At 44.5% G+C, this 22,421-nt stretch overlaps 2 protein-coding genes across 3 annotated transcripts in view; both read left to right on the top strand.

Annotated features, from left to right (window-relative positions):
- The window catches only part of LOC116511835 (C-type lectin lectoxin-Thr1-like), a 195,629-nt gene that overhangs the window by 94,656 nt on the left and 78,552 nt on the right, over positions 1-22,421 (top strand). The gene's annotated exons all lie outside the window — the stretch shown is intronic.
- Positions 10,114-22,093, top strand: LOC116511828 (snaclec coagulation factor IX-binding protein subunit A-like). 2 transcript variants are annotated; one of them, XM_032222062.1, is made up of 7 exons: positions 10,114-10,236; positions 10,460-10,549; positions 11,605-11,667; positions 13,074-13,183; positions 15,003-15,149; positions 17,622-17,730; positions 21,813-22,093. In XM_032222062.1, the coding sequence occupies exons 3-7, from the start codon at positions 11,613-11,615 to the stop codon at positions 21,881-21,883; spliced, it is 492 nt and encodes a 163-aa protein (XP_032077953.1). In that variant the 5' UTR covers positions 10,114-10,236; positions 10,460-10,549; positions 11,605-11,612; the 3' UTR covers positions 21,884-22,093. The 2 variants fall into 2 exon arrangements, with proteins under 2 accessions (XP_032077953.1, XP_032077954.1); XM_032222063.1 differs by lacking the exon at positions 10,114-10,236 and having other exon boundaries at positions 10,439-10,549.

The following is a 22,421-nucleotide window of genomic DNA, read 5'->3' as shown; positions in this document are numbered from 1 at the left end:
AAGTTCAAAGGAAAAACAAGGCTGGTGTTTAGATAGTTAAAAAAAAAAAACACATCACAGAAGTGAGACCCGCTCGTATTATCTTAAAAACAATTTATCATTGTCCTGAGTGTGGGAGTCGGCTGTCTAGGGCTGCAAAAAGGCAGCTGCGAAGAACTGGCTGGAGATAAGAGCTCAGTTACGCTGGATCTATTCTCTGTTCGCAGCCCCCCAAAAAAAGGAAAAGGGCTGTGAACTACGAATAAATCCTAACACCTGAGCTTCTGCCTGTCCCTTTCTGCCAGAAAGGGATGATATCTATTGATGGCTTCCATTGTTAATCTCAGGGACACACCATTGTTTTGTGCTCCCTTGACCGTACAGAATGTAGACTATGACAGCTCACTGATCCAAGGGATAAACCATGGTTCACCAAGCAGCTCAGAGGGATGAAGCGACATAAGAGGCGGCTGGAGCAGAAGTGGAGGAAGACAAAGAGGGAGGCCGGCGGACACACGTAGGAGCCCATATGTGCTTCTCGGTTGGGATGATGAGAGCAGCAGCACTGATTATTTATCCAGCCTTACTGCATCTCCAGGTAGCAAACCAGCCTCCCTCTTTCAGGTAACCAGGTGCCTGCTAGGTAAGCCTGGAGCCCTTGGAAAGTCACTAGGAGGAACATTCTTGGCCAGGGAGACTTCTTTGAGCCTTGCTACCTGGGAGGAGGAGTCCAGACCACTTGTGTTTGAGGAAGTGGGCTGGGAGCTAGGCAACCTCTCTGATGGACCCTTGTCCCTCTTGGTTTGTTAAGGCTTCCTGGAAGGTGGCATGTGGTTGGTCCCCAGAGGTGATTAATGTCTTTTTCTGAGAGTTGGTGGTACTGCCTTTTTTCTTAACTTTCATAACTGTTGTCCATGGTACCACTTTGGTCCTGCTTCAGGGGTTGTGGGTGGGAAGCAACTGTGTTACCTCCTGCCTCATGGCTGGCTCCAGACAGTTAGGTAGGAGAGGTGAGGTCCAGGCTTCAGCCTCTGTAGTGTGGGGTGGGAGTTGGGTTTGAGCCTTTCACCACTCCTCCAACATCTACACGAAATGGCTAGGAGACGCCATTTGTATGTTTGTGGTTCAGTGTCACCAGTATACTGGCGATACCCAGTTATATATCTCACCCCTAGCCAGACGGGGGATGCAGGGGAGGTGCTGGGGGAGCATGAAGAGGACATAAGGGTATGGATGGGGAGGAGCCAGCTTCACCTCAACCCTACAAAGACAAAGTGGCTCTGAATTTCTGCCCCTCCTTCCAGACCTGGTTGATACTTCATCTTTGGCATTGCCCAGGGTGGCACAATGATCTACTGCAGGATTTGAGGGTCTTGGCTCCTGCTTGAGGAGTAGGGGGGCAGCTACGGCTAGGGGACCCTTTTTACCAAACTAATTCAGGGGTGTCAAACTCAAGGCCTGTGGACCAGATCCAGCTCCTGAGGTGGTTAGATCCGGGCTGCGGTGCTACCCTGAAAACAGTGAAGAACTGGCCTGTGGTGCCTCTGCCAGCAGAAGTGGAGCTCAGGAGGGCCACGTGTGGCCCTCCCAGGATTCATTTTCGGCTGTGACGGCCTCCTGCAGCCCTCCAGTGAAAACAGACCCCAGCCACACCTACCCTGGCCCTTTGAGGTCAAACACAACCCTGATGCGGCACTCAATGAAACTGAGTGCTGCCATGTGCTACGGACGGGGCTGCCCTAGAGGCCCAGAAACATTCATTGGACCAGGATAAAGCAGCATGCAGGGCAACGGGCCTCTCAGTTTGCCCACGTAAAATCTCTGTTGTGCAAACTGCAGTGGCTTCCCATTTCATTCCGAGTGCTCTTCAAAGCACGGACCCTCAGCCTGGAAGCCCTGCGTGGATTGTCTGGGGGCTCCCTCTCCCTAAGCAAATCCACCCATCCTATGAGGTTCTCCTGGTCCCATTGCCACCTCGCAGGAGGTGGGAATTGGGCCTTCCCTGCAGCATCCCCCAAGGAAGGAACACCCTTCCCCCTGAAGTTCAGCCGACTTCCACCCTTTTAGCCTTTGAGGATATAACTTTTCCCCTGGGAGAATATTGGCTGATTTCAAATCAGAAATCTGATTCAGTGCCAGGTTTTCATTTCTGTTCAATTGATACTCTATTTTCTGTACCATTTTATCATTTGATTGGGAGTAGATTATGGGTTTGCTGCCTATGTGTTCTAGGTAAATAAATAAGAGGAGGCCATCAGTTTCCAGGGCTCCAAGATCTTCATCCTTGCTGGAATTGCACCACAGTTGCTTCCCCAACACCTTGGCTTACTTGTATCTTTCTTGAGCTTAGCACAGAACTTGTTGCTGTCCTTTGAGCGATCAGGCTTGTCATCGGCCCAGGCGAGGTAGCTGAGGCTGTTCATATCTAGCCACTGCCATTCGCCATTCTGTAATGACAGGGAAGCCACGTTAGCCAACTGTGGAGGGGGCTCTGGATCTTCAGGGTCCAGATCAGGAAGGAAAGTTGTCAGGTTTTAAGGATCTCTCTCTCTCTCTCTCTCTCTCACTCGCTCTCTCTCTCTCCATCTGCTCCCTCAATCTTGGTTGATCTGGAGCAGCTAAGGAGAGTTGCACATGGTGACTGTTCAGATTCTTTTAGAGGGCTGGCATGGATTAAACATGTACAACCTTGGTTCCTGATTTCTTGTCCTGACAACTGTGCTGTTGCCACAAAAAACACTTGTATTCACAAAGTCCCCGGGAACTGAGCTCAATTCCAGGGAAACATCCCTACTTTTTCTACAATCAAGGATCTTTCAGGAATTGAAAATGCAACAGAGCACAAGATTTTCTGTTGGTAAGAGAAACGAGCAATTTCCGTGCAAAATAAATAAAGGGGAAGAAAGAACAACGCTCTGAGGTTGGGACTCACAGTCCCAAAATTTAATGACCCACCAGAGTTCCAAGAAGCTTCGGAGGCCATTCAATGGGCCATAAAGAGGAAGCCAGACTGAAGGAGGAGCTGAGCGTGGGCAATGGCTTTGATCCTGAGGTGGAGATCAGAGCAGGATCTGACCCTTTGGGGCTTCAAACATAGCAGTCAGTTCTCCAGGTAGGCACGGATGGTTGGTGAGAGGCAGGAGAGACGGCATTGGAGTAAATAACATTTCTCAGAGGCTTTGCCCAAGGCGAGAGTTTTTATCAGAGAGAAATCCCTACCTCCCATTGGATGATCCTTCCGAAAGCCCCATAGAAATGGTAAGTATGGATTTGCGAAGATTAGAAACATGAAGGGACACCTACTTTACGTGGATCATTCAGTCCCATCCAGACACTTTGACCACTTTTGAGGTTTTCTGTGATATAATCAGCCACGTCATCTGACTCTAGTTTTCTTCGGATGGTGGCGAGGTGGCAGAATTTCCCCTGTTTCTTGCAGAACACCTGGAAGAAAGCGAGAAGGGAGGACATCAGATGAGCTTGCGTGTGTCAGTTGGTGAAAGGGAGAAAAGAGCAGGGAATCTGACTGCATGGTCCAAGCCCCTGTCTTGACTGTGTTGGCTCCCCTCAGGTGTTCTTAATGGAATAACAGAGTTGGAAGGGATCTTGTAGGCCATCTAGTCCAACCCCCTGCCCAAGCAGGAGAGCCCACACCATTTCTGACGGATGGCAGTCCAGTCTCTCTGTCATGGAATTTCTTATTTCCAGGTTGAATTTCTCCTTGATCAATTTCAATCCATTATTCCTTGTTTGGCCTTCAGGTGCCTTGGAGAATAGCTTGACCCCCTTCCTCCTCTCTGGGGCAGCCTCTCAAATATTGGAAGACTGCTCTCGTGTCTCCCCTGGTCCTTCTCTTCACTAGACTAGCCAGGCCCAATTCCTGCAACCATTCATCGCATGCTTTATCATCCAGTCCCCTCATCATCCTGGTTGCTCTTCTCTGCACCCTTTCTAGAGGCCCAACATCTTTTTTTATGGTGTGGTGACCAAAACTGGATACAGTACTCTAAGCGTGGACTTACTAAGGCTTTATAGAGTGGTATTAGGTAATTACCAGGTAATTCGGGGCCCAACCCATTCAGCGGGTCACACGCTCGACCTCGTATTTCTCTCGGAGCAGTGGACTTGTGATCTTGGTCTGAGGGGCAGTGAGATCATACCCCTGTCGTGGTCAGACCATTGCCTACTGAGGCTTGACTTTCGGAGGCCAAACCTCCACTGTAGGGAGGAGGAACCGACCAGGTGGTTCCGCCCCAGGCGACTTATGGACCCCTTGAGGTTCCAGACGGAGCTTGGGGTCATTCCTGATACTCTCGCCCACAGTCCGGTAGAGACTCTGGTTGCTGCCTGGAACTCGGCAGTGACGGAGTCCCTTGACCGGATTGCACCACTGCGGCCGCTCCGAGGCTGCGGATCCAGGAGACCCCCTTGGTTCACCGAGGAACTCCGGGAGAGGAAGCGCCGGAAGAGACGCCTAGAGCACTTGTGGAGGTCCAACAAATCCGAATCGAGCCAAGCACTTCTAACATAGTGCATCAAGGACTACATCAGGGCAATTAGGACAGCTAAAAGAACTTATATTGCCACCTTGATTGCCTCCTCAGAATCACGCCCAGCCGCCCTGTTTAGGATAACCCGTTCCCTCCTAAATAGGAGGGATACGGGGGATCCCCTGCAGGGTAAGGCTGAGGATTATGTCCAGTTTCTAGCGGACAAAGTTGCTCGGTTTCGGTCGGAGTTGGACTCCGATTCTGCAGGTCCAGCCGAGGCACAGGGGGATAATCTGGTAGACCATCGTTGGGTTGAGTTTCAGGATGTTGCCCCTGGGGACGTGGACAAGGCCATGAGAGCTGTGAGTGCCTCCACATGTGTACTGGACCCGTGCCCCTCCTGGCTGGTTGCTAACAGCAGGGAGGTGACACGGGGCTGGATCCAGGCGGTTGTTACCGCCTCCCTTCGGGAGGGGGTCTTTCCCCCCGCACTTAAAGCGGCGGTGGTGAGACCCCTCCTGAAGAAACCATCTTTGGATCCAGCCATTCTTAACAATTATCGTCCAGTCTCCAACCTCCCCTTTGTGGGGAAGGTTGTTGAGAAGGTGGTGGCCTTTCAGCTCCAGCGGTCCTTGGAGGAAGCTAACTATCTTGACCCATTCCAGTCCAGCTTCAGGCCTGGTTACAGCACAGAAACCACTTTGGTCGCATTGACCGATGACCTCTGGAGAGCTAGGGATGGAGGCTACGCACTTTTAAACAGGTCGCCTCCAGCCTGTTCAGTGATTGGCTGGACTCCAGTCTCCAGCCAATCAGTGAGCGTCAGGCTGGGCTAGCCTACTTTAGTGTGGATGGGTGGGGGAGTGAGCGAGCTGCGATGGGACGGCAAGGGCGATCGAGTGACAGGGCCGGTGCCGGCGTTCCCAGAAGTTATTTCCGGGTCCATCGGTCCTCACCGGCTCACTGAATTTCACCAACCGGTTCAGGTGAACCAGTACGAACCGGCAGAAACCCACCACTGACTGGTTCCCACACCCATCATTCACGGATGCCCTTAGTGCATGGTTAAAAAAAATGTGTGTGGGGGGGGGGGGGTTTGTCCTACCTCTTCTTAAGGGAATGTAAGATGGGTCTCAAAGCTCTCCCATTTCATAGGGAGACCACCCCACTTTATAAATTACTCTAGCAAATTCCTTTTAAAAGATCTTCTAGCTCAGTTGCTTATTGGAAAAGATAAACTGAGGAAGAGCCTAAATCCAGATTTGGCCACCCAACTCCCTTGGCCAAAGGCTCCATTCAACTCCATCTTTTGCTCCGTAATTTCTTCCAGCGCAAATTCATTTTCAACCCAACTCTGGGGCATAAACGGTTCTTTAGAATGCATGGAGACCTAGCAAATTTAAGATAACAGCAAACTTTCCTGGTTACAATGCATATCTATTTGCTTTCATGCGGACGTGCAGACATACACATAGACAAACACACACACACACACAGACTGAAGGGTCTTGGAGTGGGACTTCCCAACTGCTCAGTCTCAACTTCTTTTCCCCCCACTTCAGGTGACTTTTGTTTGTTTGTTTGATTGTTTCCTTAACAACTTGGTTCCACTGAATCGCTTTGTTGATTAACTTTTCAAATATTTGTTTTTTTAAGCATATTCATTTCCAGTCAAGCCTGAGCTGCCTTGGAAAGTGGAGTTTCTTCCTTGAGGGAGCTTGTTCTGTTTCTCAACTTGGGCAGATAGGCCTTAAGTCTTTGGCCCAGGGGGGACCTCACAGCTGGATGATGATCTGTCACACGCATGAGTGTGTCCCTCAGGGATCTCCCCCAGTGGGAAAAGGTTCTCCACGAAAGAGATGAAGAGCAGTAATAACCCAAACATTCAGGGGCACCGTGGACTTCTCCCCCAGCCCCTGATCCCTCACCTGGCATCACAGGCTCAGCCCATTATGGAATTGGTGGGGTTAAAAGCATCCCAGAGAACAAAAATCGTTTGCTGTGCTTAATTGCTGGATTTCTTTGAAACCTCTGGATTCACTGACAAGGACTGAAATACAGGAAATATATGTTGCATTTCCCCCAACTTCAGCAAATCTCCTTATTCTCCTTATGCAGGTCTTGGGGAAAGTATCCTCAAATCTTTGTGATGAAAAGTATATGTACGCTTGACCAAAACGGGGAGCAGAAAGAAAGAGAGAGAAGGAGAAGGAGGGAAGGATCCCTGCTGCAATCTGTTGCAATGTCCCAGTTGCAAAGCCGAGGGAATATGGGTGATGTCCACTCAAAAGCATTGGCCTGTCTTGAATTATAATTGATTGATTTGATTTTGGTGTTGTCTGTTTCTAGAGCAACAATGAACATCATACAATATAACACAGGAAGAAAACAGAATGATGGGAGGGAAGGAGGGAGTTTCTACATGCTTTCTGGTATCACCTGTTTTGGATCCCTTCGTCTTGCTGTGTAGGGTGTGATCTTATCCCCCAAGTATATAAGCTGGAAAAGCAGACCATTGGTGGCTCAGAGGATTTCTCCTTCAGATTAGATCCCCCTTTGAAGGTGAGAGCCATTATAGAATGAAGAGCAACATGATGTAATGAGAGAGAGAGAGAGAGAGAGAGAGAGAGAGAGAGAGAGAGAGAGAGAGAGAGAGAGAGAGAGAGAGAGAGAGATTTAGTATTTTTTCCTTTCTATTTTTTCTTTAACTTTTTCCTTTTTTCCACTTTTTGATTTTTTTTTCTTTTTTCTTCCTTACGTTATATGCATTATATGCATTAGTGTGTTCTTGGTTAAAGATTTTAATAAAAAATGTTATGCAATAGCTTCAGGAGTACCTCGGTTCCTACTGCTTGTATCTTGTTCTGATCAAAAGGGGTTTCAACAAAACCAGGAAATATCCTGACGCAGCACCCCCTCCCCTTTTTAAAAACGCCTGCAGGTTGAAATTCCTCAACCTCATTTGCAAGAATTCCAGAACTTGTGGAAATAATGATTCCCTTGGAGAGAAAAGGATCCACGCAGGGTGGGTAGCTGGACAATCACTGAACCAAACCAGACCAAAAACATTAACCAGCAAAGGCAGAAAGGGAGAAATGCATTCACGATGCCCATCTTCTCCTTCACTGGCACCTCCTGGAGGTTCTGGGGAGCCAGAGGCCGTGTCTCTTCCAGGGTCTTTGAGCTGCAAAGCAAGGAGGCTACTTTCCTGAAAAGGTTCCCTCCTCCCACTGGGGACAGATGCACTCCACTCCCCAGAGGTAAAACCTGCCACGTTGTCATGCTTCTGCCACAATTACTTTGCGATAAAATCATTAAGATATTGGTCTCCATGCTTAGGCTTAGATTCAGATGAGATGAAGATCATGGCCATCATCAGCCCAGGGAAAATCACCCAAAGCAGAGGAAAGGAGCTAGGATGGCCAGTCCAGTGATGACACAGTCTTTAGTCGGGGCTAGTTGTCCATCGGAGGAACTTCCCAGGCTCCTCAAAAGTCCAAGGAAAGACCAAGATTCCCTTGCCTCTTGATGGTCCTATTGAATAACTGGGTTCCTTGGAGAAGAATTCAGATCTAGGGAGCAAAGCAGAGCTACATTGCATTTGTCAGGACGATAGTATCGGAGTGGAGGGAGATGGGCCTTTGAATGTGGTGGAGCACCTGGTAAGTCATATATAATATAACTCATTATATAACTCATTTTATATATATAATAAATAAGAGCCTGGTTACAGTTCTCTGGAGTAATATTTGTCATAGTGATAATAGTAGTATTCTCTAAGGGTAGTTTCATAACAACGGTGATTTTCCCTCATAACATCAATACTTATTAATTAGTAATACTAATGAAAATTAATAAGTTACAGTAAAAAACCCTAATAATGAGATTAATCTTTCTCTTGTAATCTTCGAGATTCTAAATCCTGTTCCTCTTACTTAACCATTGTTAGAACACCTTGTAACTCTTTGTGGTGTGAAAGTCATTTTCATTTTATTTCAACAAATCACCAGTGCTGAAGTAAATTAAATCAGATCTATAGAAGAGCACAAGGAGGTTGGGCTACGGCCGAAAAGAGCCGAGGTGGCACAGTGGTTAGAGTGCAGCACTGCAGGCCACTTCAGCTGACTGCTAAGCTGCAGTTCAGCGGTTCTAATCTCACCAGCTCAAGGTTGACTCAGCCTTCCATCCTCCCGAGGTGGGTAAAATGAGGACCCGGATTGTTGTTGGGGACAATATGCTGACTCTGTAAACCGCTTAGAGAGGGCTGGAAGCCTTATGAAGCGGTATATAAGTCTAACTGCTATTGCTATAAAAAGCATGGAAGACGCAACAGAATCTAAAGCATTATGAAAAGCTAAGAGGTATAAAAAGTGTATGTATTTAAACTGAAAGGGTGTGTATGTGTGTTTGTGTGCTTTCGTGCGCGCACACACACACACACACAGAAACACACACACACACACACACACAGACTGAAGGGTCTTGGAGTGGGACTTCCCAGCTGCTCAGTCTCAACTTCTTTTTTCCCCACTTCAGGTGACTTTGGTTAGTTTGTTTGATTGTTTTCTTTTTTTTTAATAATAATTTTTATTTTTATTTTTATTACATAGACAACATATACACACAACAATAGAAAAAGAAAAAGAAAAAATAAAAGAAAAAAAAGAAAGAAAAAAACCAAGCCCATCATCACATACAGTATGTCTTTTAGCATTTATCATGCTTACACATTCATTGTTTCATTTAATAGATTATAATTTAGTATCGTTTCTTATTCCTCTACCTGTGACAGTCCATCCCAACTACGTTTCCCCCCACATACACAACCCGTATCTCTCTGTTATATATTCAATAGACACAACAATAAAATAAAATTAAAAAGGGGAAAGAAAACACACACATTTACCATTATCTTTGCTGCTTGTTTCTGATATATCCTTCGTATAGTTTGAGTGAATTTCTTGCCAAAATTCACCTGCTCCAGTTGCAAAAACATAAATTGCCAATTCACATTGTCAAAGGCCTTCTGCGCATCGAGGAACCTCAGTGCCATTTGTTTTTCAGGATGGGCCTCATGTTTGATTGTTTCCTTAACAACTTGGTTCCGCAGAATCGCTTTGTTGATTAACTTGTCAAATATTTGTTTTTTTAAGCAATTCATTTCCAGTCAAGCCTGAGCTGCCTCATCAAACATGAGGCCCATCCTGGGAAAGTGGAGTTTCTTCCTTGAGGGAGCTTGTTCTGTTTCTCAACTTGGGCAGATAGGCCTTAAGTCTTTGGCCCAGGGGGGACCTCACAGCTGGATGATGATCTGTCACACGCATGAGTGTGTCCCTCAGGGATCTCCCCCAGTGGGAAAAGGTTCTCCATGCAAGAGATGAAGAGCAGTAATAACCCAAACATTCAGGGGCACCGTGGACTTCTCCCCCAACCCCTGATCCCTCACCTGGCATCACAGGCTCAGCCCATTATGGAATTGGTGGGGTTACTAGCATCCCAGAGAACAAAAATCGTTTGCTGTGCTTAATTGCTGGATTTCTTTGAAACCTCTGGATTCACTGACAAGGACTGAAATACAGGAAATATATGTTGCATTTCCCCCAACTTCAGCAAATCTCCTTATTCTCCTTATGCAGGTCTTGGGGAAAGTATCCTCAAAACTTTTGTGATGCAAAATGTACATTAGACCAAAACAAGGTGGAGATAGACAGAAGGAGAAGGTGAAGGATCTGACACAATCCGTTGACCCAGTTGCAAAGCTGAGAAGGTATGGGCGATCTTCACTCAAAAGTATTGGCCGTTCTTGAATTATTATTTATTGCTTTGATTTGAATTGAATTTGGTGTTGGTGCAATTTGGTGTTGCCTGTTTCTAGAGCCACTCTTGACATCATACAACATCAAACAGGAAGAACACACAATGAAGGGAGGGAAGGGGGGAGTTTCTACATGCTTTCTGGATCACTTGCTTCAGATCACCTTACCTTGCAGGGTGTGATCCTATGAATCCTGGTATATAAGCCAGAAAAGAGACCATTGGAGGCTCAGGATTTCTTCTTCAGATTGGATCCCCCTTTGAAGGTAAGAGCCATGGATTACAGAGAGAAGTTTAATGTAACTTTAGTGAAAAAGATTGCAACATATTTGTATGTATAACTGCTGTGAATTATACTATTTCTTAGCATTTTTCTTTTTCATTTTTCTTTGATTTCTTTCTTTTTTCCTTTATATTTCTTTGCATTAGTTTTCAATGTTCTTGTTTAAAGGTTTTAATAAAAAAAATGTTATGCAATAGCTTCAGGGGTACCTCGGTTCCTCCTGCCTTGTATGTATTTTGCTCTGATCAAAAGGGGTTTCAACAAAACCAGGAAATATCCTGACGCAGCACCCCTCCCCTTTTTAAAAACGCCTGCAGGTTGAAATTCCTCGACCTCATTTGCAAGAATTCCAGGACAAAAAGGCATAAGAGGCATTTTACTTGATGGACGAAGCATGATAGCACCAGTGTTATAAAACAACTGAAAGTCCTGGATTTCTCATAAGAAGTTGATGGTTTGAATTTTATGTGTTTGTGACTATTTTTGTTCATTTTTTGGCAGCCGAGGTGATTCACGGGATTAAAAGGGGAGGGGGAGGATTGCTGTTCTTGTCCACAGAAGAGGAACAGCAGGACAGGAGACTTAAAAAAAATAAGTCTCTTCCATTTAGGCCTTGACTTCATTCCGGCTGGGGATTAGCTAAGAGTCCCCTTTCCAAATTCTTCAATAACAACAAAAAACAGAGTTTTGGAGCAGTAGGGAAATTCAATTTGTTTTACTAATAATGCTTCATCCATCAGAATTTGCACTACCGGTTCTCCAGAACCTGTCAGAATTTCACCCCTGGTTGAAAGAGATCTTGGAGGTCTTCTAGTCCAAGAATTACAGGCTGTGATTCCTGACAGTCGGGGGTCTCTTCCAGTTGCTCAGGGGGCTTCTGGGGAGGGGAGGGGGCTGCAATCCAGAGATGAACAGGTGGGTTTCATGGTTGAGATGAGTGCTCGGTTCTTCCTTCTGGGGAGGGGCACCTGAACGGGGGTGACCTGGTGTGGTTGGAGGACATTCAAGGTTCTTCTCAACTTCTGTTTCCCTCCTCAGGTTTGGAGATGCTTCTCGTCACTTGCTTCATCTTTGGCCTTTTGGGCAGCCTTACCTGGGCAGGTGAGTTGTTGCCAGCAAAGCTGATATATCCCACCTCCATCCTGTTTCCCCCTTGGTTTGTTTTAATGTTTTATTCTTAATGGGGGAGCCTCTACTTCTAGCTATGATCCATTTAGGCCAATCCAGAAGGCCTCATTATATGGACACCAAAGACTGGTATCTGCAGGATGAGACTGGCATCTGTCCACTAAACAAGACATGGGCATTTTACGTCCCCTGGGTCACTTCTGGCCCTTTGGCTCCCTCTGTCTGGCCCACCTGAGGTCAGTCGGAAATTAGAAAGCAAGTGCAAATAAGTGCACATCATGCACGCAATCCAACCGCACTGCGTTTATCCTGAAGGCAACTTTTTGTTTTCAGTTTGTGTCCGTGGGGTTCCTGGGTCCTACAGACCTTCACAGCCCCCATTGGTTCAGACCTCCACAACGGTCCCAATGTCTGATGTGGCCCCTTGGGGAAATTAATTGCCCACTGAGCCCAAGAGCCATGATACAAGGAAAATAACACTAATTTATAATCCCACTTTACTATTTTTCCCAATTAGAAATATCAGACCGATAAAAATCCATCCTAATCCCAATGGACTCATTCAGTTTAGGTCGCTCCTTCCAGCCTTACAATACAATACAGTGCAGTACAATACAATATAATATAGGAGCAGAGTTGGAAGAGACCTTGGAGGTCTTCTAGTCCAACCCCCTGCCTAGGCAGGAAACCCTACACCACTTCAGACAAATGGCTATCCAACATCTTCTTAAAGACTTCCAGTGTTGGGGCATTCACAACCTCCGAAGGCAAGTTGTTCTACTGATTAATTGTTCTCACTGTCAGGAAATTTCTCCTCAGTTCCAAGTTGCTTCTCTCCTTGATTAGTTTCCAACCATTGCTTCTTGTCCTACCCTCATGTGCCTTGGAGAATAGCTTGACTCCCTCTTCTTTGAGGCAACCCCTGTGATATTGGGACACTGCTATCCTGTCTCCCTTAGTCCTTCTTCTCATCAAACTGGACATTCCCAGTTCCTGCAACTGTTCTTCATATTTTTAGCCTCCAGTAGCCTAATCCTCTTTGTTGCTCTTCTCTGCACTCTTTCTAGAGTCTCCACATCTTTTCTACATCGTGGCAACCAAAACTGAATGCCGTATTCCAAGTGTGTCCTTAGCAAGGCCTCAGAAAGTGGTATTAACCCTTCATGGGATCTTGATTCTATCCCTCTGTTTATGTAGCCTAGAACTGTGTTGGCTTTTTTGGCAGCTATTTAAGTGGTTTCTTTCTTTCATGGAATAAAATATTTTTCTGCTCTTGAATGTTTATCGAATAGTTATAACCATCTCTTTTGCTCAAGGATCTCTCAATCTTGTTAAGGTCCATGAAGAAAAAGTCCATTTTTATTCTGTTTTCCTGGCAGGTCTTTGTGGCCAGAGTGTCTGTCCTTCTGGCACTTTTGCCTTTGAAGATGGAAGCGAGAGGAATTGCTACAAGTTCTATAAGGATAACTTCACCTTTGAAGAGGCTGAGGTAACTCACCTGAGCAGGAGGAATTCCCTTACCTTGTAGTGCCAAGCCAAAACAATCAATGAAGAAAAAAAGTGTTCCATTTCCAATACACAAACCTTCCAGCCTCCGAGCAGCAGTGTTATTTTTGCAAATTTCCTTATTTCTTTTTGTATCTTTTTTGTATTTCAAGTTAGAAAAAAGAGTCCAATTTTTAAATGGGTTAGGAGAACACCCACAGTAATGAAAGAGGAAATTTGAGACCATAGGTTACAGAGACAAATTAAAAAAAAGAAGAAAACTTAATCCATTTGTTTTAAAAGGCTTGCATAAATTCCATTCATGAAGATAGCATTTAAAAAGTAAGATAACCACTGTCCAAAACCATTCCAAATTTAATTCCGCCACTTGATTCTTCTGTTCTCCAATTTAAATTAATTTTAAGTTTTTTATAGGCAGTCTCTTTTTAAAACAGTAAAGTTCCTCACCTGCTGGAAACACTTTCTCTTTCCGTATCCTTCAGCTTTGGAACCACCACCACCACCCCGCCGCGACTTTGTCAGCTTTGGCTGGATTTTTTGTCGTTGGCTTGAAGAACTTCTCTTGCATCGATCAGGGACTTTGCGATGTCCCTGAGGTCAGCAAGACATATCCTTCCTGTTCACCATCTCTTCGGGCCTGTTTAGGTCTAATTGGGCCACTCAGCAGCAAAGGTATCGGCTGCAGTCTCGGAGCATTGAGACCGCACGTCCGTATCGTCGTGACGTTGGCTCCTCCTCTCAGTTTGTGTCATTTTTTAAATGAAGAGCACCTGCTTTTCCTTTAAAAAGAGTTAAAAGTCTACAAGAAAGAGTAAAATAAAATATTTTAATAATTCTGTTGAATTCCATTCTGTTTAATGGGATGAATGGCTTCACTTCAAAATCTGAGCGAAATTTGTCAAAGGAAGTAAAACTCCAATCTACATTTAACTGCTACATTTACAGGGGATTGGGTATCATGTGTGATTCAACATGTTCTGCAACTCAGCTATTGTCTTATCCATGTTGGGAGAACAAGGCCAACAATTGGGTAACAAGTGTCCTCACTTAACAACCATTCACAGTTATGACTGTGATGAAAAGGTATCTTTATGGCTAATCCTCACACTTATGGCAGTTGCAGTTACTTAGCCCAATTGTGGTTCTTAAATGAGAGCCTTCAAAAGTTCAAGCCCTTTTGTTGGTCTCTAAGAGTCTCTCGTTATTTCCACACATCAACACCCAGCTCCTCCCCTCTTCTCTCTCTCTCCCACACCTCCTTTGTATGCCCCACTTTTTTATGGATATATATGTTTTCTGAGGTTTTCGCGGGTGTTAGTATGTAGGTCTCTAGTTGTTCGGGTTTTCTCCCGCGTAGAATTGGAGATGTCTTGGCGACGTTTCGACGAAGTCTCATTCGTCATCTTCAGGCTGCTTCAGACTACTTCAGGTTTGGTGTTTCCAGGAGTAGGGTATATATATGTATATATATATACATATATATACCCTACACACACACACACACACACACACACACACACACACACACACATATATATATATATATACACACACACACACACACACACACACACATACATACATATATATTATAGTCTTTATTTTTCCTTGTTGGGCAAGAAAATCATGCTCACATTTGCAGCCCCTCTTAGGAGAACTTCTACTGGAGGAACATAGCTGAGAGGGCCTTGTCTGACCCAACTGCAAAATTCCTGGGCTGGTAGACCGGGATAGTAGCAGACATGAGGGGGACAACATGGTTTGTGGGTGCTAAGATGTTTTTGTTTCTTCTCCCTTTGCAGCAAGAGTGTCAGTTCAGATGGAAAGGCCATCTGGCATCTTTCACAAATGGCAGGCAGGCAGCAGCCATTGGTGCCTACGTCAGTAAGGAAAACATAGAGCGTAATTTCGTCTGGATTGGGCTCCGCCGAGATGAAGGGTCCTCTCTGGTGAGTATTTGGTCCTCCTGTCTCTGAGCAACTAGCAGCTGTTTTCCATACAGATGTTTCTTGAGTGGTGATTTACGTCATCCTCGAAAAGCCCAGCAACCCTGCTCCATCTCCATTCCCTGATGGTGGTCTTGTCTCATGTTGATGAGTTAGACAATCCTGTTTATAGCTAATTGGGTTTATTTAAGTTAAATTGGCTCCGTGTTTTTCAATATGAAATCCATGTATTCTACTGGGGAGGTTGAAGAGCAGGAGGAAGGGGCAGGGTTGACAGCTGAAATGGGTGGAAACATGGTCAGGAAACACCTTCATCTGATGAAGGACTTCAAGTCCTCAGGTTTTGAAGGAAATGGTTGATGGTTGGGATGAACGTTTGTGAATTTGAGAAATCCTGGAAACTGGTGGAAGTTCCAGCAGACTTGGAGGAGGAAAAAATACATCCTAGTCTTTAAAAGGGGGGGAAGCACAATGCAAAAATGCAGCTGCAGACGGTCTGATGTTGATACCTGGGGAGATTCTTGAGGAGATGATAAAGAGATCGATCACAATAAGCACTTTGAAGACAATGTCTGAACTCCCAGATACCTTTAGGCATTTGTCCGGAATAAACCCTGCCCAACTGTCTTCATCTCACTGTTTCCTCAGATAGCCTAGTAGATTAGGGTCATGCAGCAGGCGTAATATATCTTGATTTCAGTAAAGCATTTGAAAGCATACAGTACTCCAGTAATTGCCAATCAGCAAGCTAATTGTGTCTCACAGAGAGAATTAATTGGAAGAGATTTGAATATCATTTTTTCAGTCTCCTGCTCTGTCATATCTCACCATAACTTTCTCTTCTCCAAGACAGACATGTGTTATATTTTCAACTTAAAGGTCTCCAAAGTTTTCTTTCTAAGTCCCTTATCATCTTGATAGCTCTGGAGACTCTTCGACTTGTCAAGGCCCTTCCTAAAATACAATCGCCAGAACTGGACACAATATCTTAGTTGACACCACAGGAATTAATCCTGGACCTTTGGCTTGTCAATATTTTCATCGTTCCTTTGAACGAAGGAGCGCTAAACTGGCATAGAGAGCATCCTTGTTGTTCTTGTTCAGTTGCTAAGTCATGCCCAACTCTTTGCAACCCCCACAGACCACACCAGGCCCCCCATCCCCATCCTCCACTCTTCCCAGACTTTGCCCCAAATGTAATGGCTTAGAGTGGCGTTTCTCAACCTCACCCCTTTTAAGAGCTACAGAGTTCAACTCTCAAATCCCCTAGAAGTTGGGAGTCGAAGTCCACACATCTCAGAATGAACTAGAACTCAAATGATCTTGATGAGTCAAACCGTCTGAATGCAACTGTTGGAAATGCAAAGTTCTTTTCTTAGGGAATAAAACCTAAAAGCACCAGTGTCACATGAAGGGAGCCACTTGGCTATCTACAGCAACAAAATTCTCCTCCACCACCACCCAAAAGGGAAGTAACTGTTCTGTGGGGTCCTTCGTGCTCCCTCCCTCCCTCTCCTCCCTCTCCTCCCTCTCCTCCTTTTTTGAAAAAGTCTCTTGACCCAACTAGGTAATGACCTCAGTGCTAGAAGGGAGAGGGGTTTGCTCTCTGTTTATGTACAAGTGGCTCACTCTGCCAGTGTTGGTGGGAGTGGTGGTGGTTCCTTCATTAGGCTATTGGTGACTTTGCTTGTCTGAGTTCCTTGATTGGGGTCTTCTTTACTTCTTGACTGTAAAGTCAGCAACACTAGTGCTGATGATGTTCCCTAGTTGGGTCATGAAAGGTCTGCAAGAAAACCACCAAGCCTAGAAAGCACCAATGACCCCACAGCCCTCCTCCTCCTCCTCCTCCTCCTCCTCTTCTTCTTCTTCTTCCTCCCCCTCCTCCTCCTCCTCTTCTTCTTCCTCCTCCTCCTCCTCTTCTTCCTCCCCCTCCTCCCCCTCCTCCTCCTCCTCCTCCCCCCCTCCCCCTCCTCCTCCTCCTCTTCTTCTTCCTCCTCCTCCTCTTCTTCTTCCTCCCCCTCCTCCTCCTCCCGCCTCTTCTTCCTCCCCCTCCTCCTCCTCCCGCCTCCCCCTTCTCCTCCTCCTCCTCCTCCCCCTCCCCCTCCTCCTCCTCTTCTTCTTCTTCCTCCCCCTCCTCCTCCCACACTCCCTTCTAGCGCTGATGACGTTTCCTAGTTGGGTCATGGCTCAAAGGTTCGAGTGTCCTTGTAGCCCCAGAGACCTTGGACGCTGGGCAGAGCCAGAGTGAGAGCGCTTGGACTTCCCTACTGCTTCAGGCGCCCAAAGAGCCCAACGGAGTCTCCGTAAGAGGCATGTGGCGCATGCTTCCACCAAGACCTAATCAACAGGGCTTCCCTCTTTGAATTAACGTAAGCTAAATTCAGAACTGGAAAATAACATTTTCTATCTCTACCCCTCCCCTCCCCTGTGTCCCCCACTCACCCTCCTCAACATGCTTCATTCTACATGGCACAGAGTACTGGATGGTGCTGGGTTGATGGATCACAATCCAGGTACAGAACGTGGAGAAATTCCGAACCCAACGGCATCCATGAGTATTGCGTCGGTCTCTATCCTCGATCTGGTCAGTATGAAAAGCCATCATTCCTTAGTATGGTTGGAGTTTGCATCTGTAATTCCAGGAAAGCAGCGGAGGGGAAGGGAGGGAGGGAAGATAGGGATGGGGAGGGAAAGGAAGGAAAAAAGGAAGGGAAAAGGGAAGGGAGATATCCATATAGATCCTGGGAACGATGCTCAACTTGAAGGAGACTTTTTTGAGGTGGGTGATTTAAAGTACTTATTGGAGAAACTTAACAGGCCAAAGTTAGCAATTCCTAAAGAAAAGGAAAATGCTAGTTCCTCATCTCAGCATTGTGGCAGAGGCAACCTAGTCTAACTGCTTCTTCCTGCTACTTCTCACTCACTGTCAAAGCTGGAGAGGTTTTGTGAATGCCCGATTTTATTTCAGACATTGAAATTTCCATGGCCACCCGGCTCAACCAAGGGGACTCTTGAGTGGCGCACAGCAACAAAAATAAACATACAACCTAAAAGATCCACTGTGTGTCATTTTAAGAAGGAAGCCAGATGTGCCAAAACTGCAATCTGAATAGAATAGATTAATGCAGTGTTTTTCAAGACGGGCAACTTTAAGAAGTGAGGCCTTCAGCTCCCAGAATCCCCCAAGCAGAGGCCCAAATGCTTGAGGGAAGACCGGGGTCTTTATTTTTAAAAAATATTTTTTTATTTTTAATTTTCAAAACAAACATAACACATAAAATCTTCTTTCTTTACATACTGTAGAAAGTGTTTCAGTTGGTTACAAAAGGCTTTCGTGCATCTCTTTCACCGTCATCAAGTATAGTTCATATTTACTCAAGTATTTTAACTCCAATGTTTATATATGTTACCATCATCATACCTCCAATTTCATTTGACTATCATTGTTTAGACGTCCTTCATCTTAAAATATACAAAATTTAATACATAACCACATACTGGCATTTCATTTACTATTTCTAAAATCCTCCAATAGTACTGAGTCCTTATAGCCTATTCTAGCTAAACATCCATAATATTTAGTAACAAAATTTTCCAATCCTCCTTTTCAAAACACTGTTTGCAATTTACATCCAGTTTCCTTATGATGTACCCATACCTATATATAAATTATTTATCGTTATTCCTTCTTTATTTGACTATATCCTATATCATAGCATTTTCTCCTTAATAGTCAAAACTTGACTCTATCTAATTTAGTTCTTTTTTTAAATTGACCTTTATATATAATCCAAAAGGTTTTCTCATCTTCCCTTCATGGGTATCATTCAATATTCATATCCAATTATTGCTTATCATGACACTCCACATTGTATAAATTATTATTATCAATTTTTTATTTAAATATACCTATTATCACTAAATTTCACTAAGTTTAACTAGTTTTAAATAATACTCTTCCGTCTATCAACCTGTATCTTTCCAATAACAAAACAATCTCATATCTTCTGCCATTTGTGGTATTAATCTTCTAAACATCTTCCTGATCAGCTTTGTATGGACTTCTCTTAGCAACTCCTTGCTTGTAAGATCTCTCATATAATTTTGATGCCCTCTTTCTGTTTCTTTATCCCGCTTACCTTTGATTGTCAGCAGTGTTATCAATATTTTTGCTGATATAGTTTCAGAGTCCATAAATTCTTTAATTTTTTCTTTTTCTTCTATGTCTTGCCCTTTCAGATAGATTTCCTTTCCATTTATTTCCTCTTTCAATATTCCATTCTTTGCATTTTCAAAAACAAACCAGTTGCCATAAATATCAGCAGGTTTAATCTCTTTATATTCATTTTCCACTTCAGTTTTTTGGACTTCAATTCCCTCATTTTGCATTTGATAAACATCTTCAATTTTTTCATCATATTTTGCTGTTAGCTACTCCAACTATTCCAATGTTTATTCTATTCTCTCATATGTATTTGATAATTTTAATAATTCTAAAATATTGTCTGTAAGTTTACAATCTGTATATTTTCTTGACATTGTGCCATCTTAAGAAGCGCATCTGCCCTTGCTTGGAAGGTTGTTAATGTTAAAACATGGATTCTCAAAAGCCGTCTTTTCCCCTCTTCTCTGGTTGAAAACACACTTCACACGCTATCGCTCTGTAACGAGCCGTCAAAACAAACTGTGAAGAGAGGAGAAATTTCCACTTGAATACACAAAGCTCCAATCAACAAAACCTCCACGCATTCAGGCAGCATACCACTGTTAAAATGTTCTTTTTTTTTTAACTGAAAATTTTGAAAAAAAAACTTTTACAAATATTTACCTCCCTCCCCCTACCCTCCCCCCCAAAGCCCCCCAATCTCCCCCCCCTCTCGGCTTCCCAGAACCAATACAGGGTATAAATCTTTAACAAAGATATTCTAAGATAAACTTTAAAAAAAGTTAATAACATCTTTCATTTGAGCTTTAACTCCTCTTTGCTAGGCTAGCTCTAAACAGATTATATCATTCCTTGTTTCTTCAGTCATAAACTATCTGGAATTTCTTAGTCCCATATTTATTTTGAGTATAGTCAATCCATCTTCTCCACTCTAGTTTATATCTCTCGTTTGAGTGGTCCTTGAGATATGCTGATATTTTAGCCATCTCTGCTAGGTTTGTTACTTTTAATGTCCATTCTTGAATAGCAGGCAAATCTTCCTTCTTCCAGTATTGCGCCACCAACAGTCTTGCTGCCATCATTAAATACAAAATCAGGTTAGTCTCTATAACTGCACAATCAGTAATTATACCTAACAAGAATAACTGAGGGGTAAACTTTATCCTGTTTTTAAGAACATTTTGTATAATCCACCATATTTTTATCCAAAATGCTTTTACCTTTTTACAAGTCCACCATCTATGATAGCATGTAGCATCGAGACAATCACATCTCCAGCATTTAGGTTGTAAATTCGGATACATAGAGGCCAGTTTTTTAGGATCTAAATGCCATCTATAAAACATCTTATAAAAAGAGAGAAAAGATGTTTTCTCTCAGATTTTGGGCTTGTGTAAATTTTACATTTCTTACCCATATCTTTTCCCATGTATCCAACATTATTGGTTCTTCAAAATTTTGTGCCCACTTTATCATACAGTCTTTAACTAGTTCTGTTTCCGAATCCATTTCTATTAATGCATTATATAGTCTCTTTATATGCATCGGACTTTGATCCCTATTTTGTTTTAGTAAATTATTTACTAAATTATTATTTAGTATTTTGGTATTTTTGGTATTTATTGGGATTTATATGCCGCCCTTTTCCCTGAGGGGACTCAGGGCGGCTTACAACCACAGGGGAGGGGAAGTGCAAGGTCAAAACAAAACAATATGTGAACAACAAAAAAAATAATAAAACCCAACTTTCATTCAGCAATCAAACAAACGCTCGGGCGGGTAATTAGGAGCCTATCCCCAGGCCTGCTGGGAGAGCCAGATCTTGAGGGCTGCGCGGAAGGTCTGGATAGTGGTGAGGGTGCGGATCTCCATGGGGAGCTCGTTCCATAGGGTCGGGGCAGCAACAGAAAAGGCTCTCCTCCGTGTGGTCGCCAGTCGGCATTGACTGGCAGATGGAATTCGGAGGAGGCCCAGTCTGTGCGATCTAATTGGTCGATTTAGGGAGGTAATCGGCAGAAGGCGGTCTCTCAAGTACAATTGTACAATAGTAAATTCATCTTGCCTTCATGAAGGAGTCGAGGCTGTTGTAGCTCAGCAGGAAGATTGTTCTAGAGCAGGGAGGCAGCCACCGAGAATGGGCCCTTCCTGCATCCCATCAGATGGCAATGCTTAGATGAGGGGAGCTGCAGCATGCCATCCCCCCCCACCTGTAGAAGAGGAGCAGGTTGAGCTGGAAGGTGGAGTTAAACTTGTCATCTGTGTGAAGTCTTTGTGTCGCCACCAGAGACCGAAGTCCTCTTGAGCTCTGTTGAGCCTTATCCAGAGCCAATTTAGCTTTGACCTTTAGTTGGCTGGATTCTTGCGTATTGGAGCTACTTATACTTGAAACCACACATGAGTGGACAGGCAGAAGAACCTGAGAGAAGGTGGTCTGCAAGTAGCCAAATCCTATACCATGTCAGGCTCTAAAGGTGATGACCACCCATGTTCCTTTCTTTCAGGGCACTTGACTTGGGTTGATCTACGCTGTAGACGCAAACTTCCTTTTCTCTGCAAATGGAGTCCCACTTAACCTAAGTCTGCAGAGGAAGTCAGCGGGGCTTCCCATTGATCGGAAACCTGAGTTGAGATCTTTGGATTCCACCTTCTCCATGTGCAAAACCTCTTTTCCACAAAGACCATCTGGAGGTCAAGCAGTCGATTCCTCTAGTCTTTCTTCTCTTCCCCTCTTTCTGAAGAACGTGCCCCTCTCTTGATAATAAAGTCTATTGCTCTGCCTTTGTCTTGAGTGTGGCTTTTCTCTCCCAGGGGCTCCAGGGCCCCTCCCTGAATAAGCCTCAGGGGGAAGAGGGTGTTGGGTCTGCAGATGAACTTCCTGGTCACCAAACACACAATGCAACCTTCTTCTGGGGTCCTGCTCTCCCACCTTTTCTCTCAGAGGGAAATAGGAGATTAATGAGAGGAGAAATATGGACTTGTGGAAATAATGATCCCCCTGGAGAGAAAAGGATCCACGCAGGGTGGGTAGCTGGACAATCATTGAATCAAACCGGACCAAAAACATTAACCAGAAAAAGCAGAAAGGGAGAAATGCATTCATGATGCCCATC

This window comes from Thamnophis elegans, chromosome 7, assembly GCF_009769535.1.
Source record: "Thamnophis elegans isolate rThaEle1 chromosome 7, rThaEle1.pri, whole genome shotgun sequence".
Lineage (NCBI taxonomy): Eukaryota > Metazoa > Chordata > Lepidosauria > Squamata > Colubridae > Thamnophis > Thamnophis elegans.
Note: the sequence above shows the minus strand (reverse complement) of the source record. Positions and strands in the feature narration are given on the sequence as shown.

Bases quoted from the DNA above. Each gene is read 5' to 3' on its own strand.
- LOC116511828 (XM_032222062.1), top strand. From the start codon at position 11,613: ATGCTTCTCGTCACTTGCTTCATCTTTGGCCTTTTGGGCAGCCTTACC. The intron at 11,668-13,073 runs GTGAGTTGTTGC...TTTTCCTGGCAG, and splicing joins GGGCAGCCTTACCTGGGCAG to GTCTTTGTGGCCAGAGTGTC. The intron at 15,150-17,621 runs GTGAGTATTTGG...TACATGGCACAG, and splicing joins GAGATGAAGGGTCCTCTCTG to AGTACTGGATGGTGCTGGGT.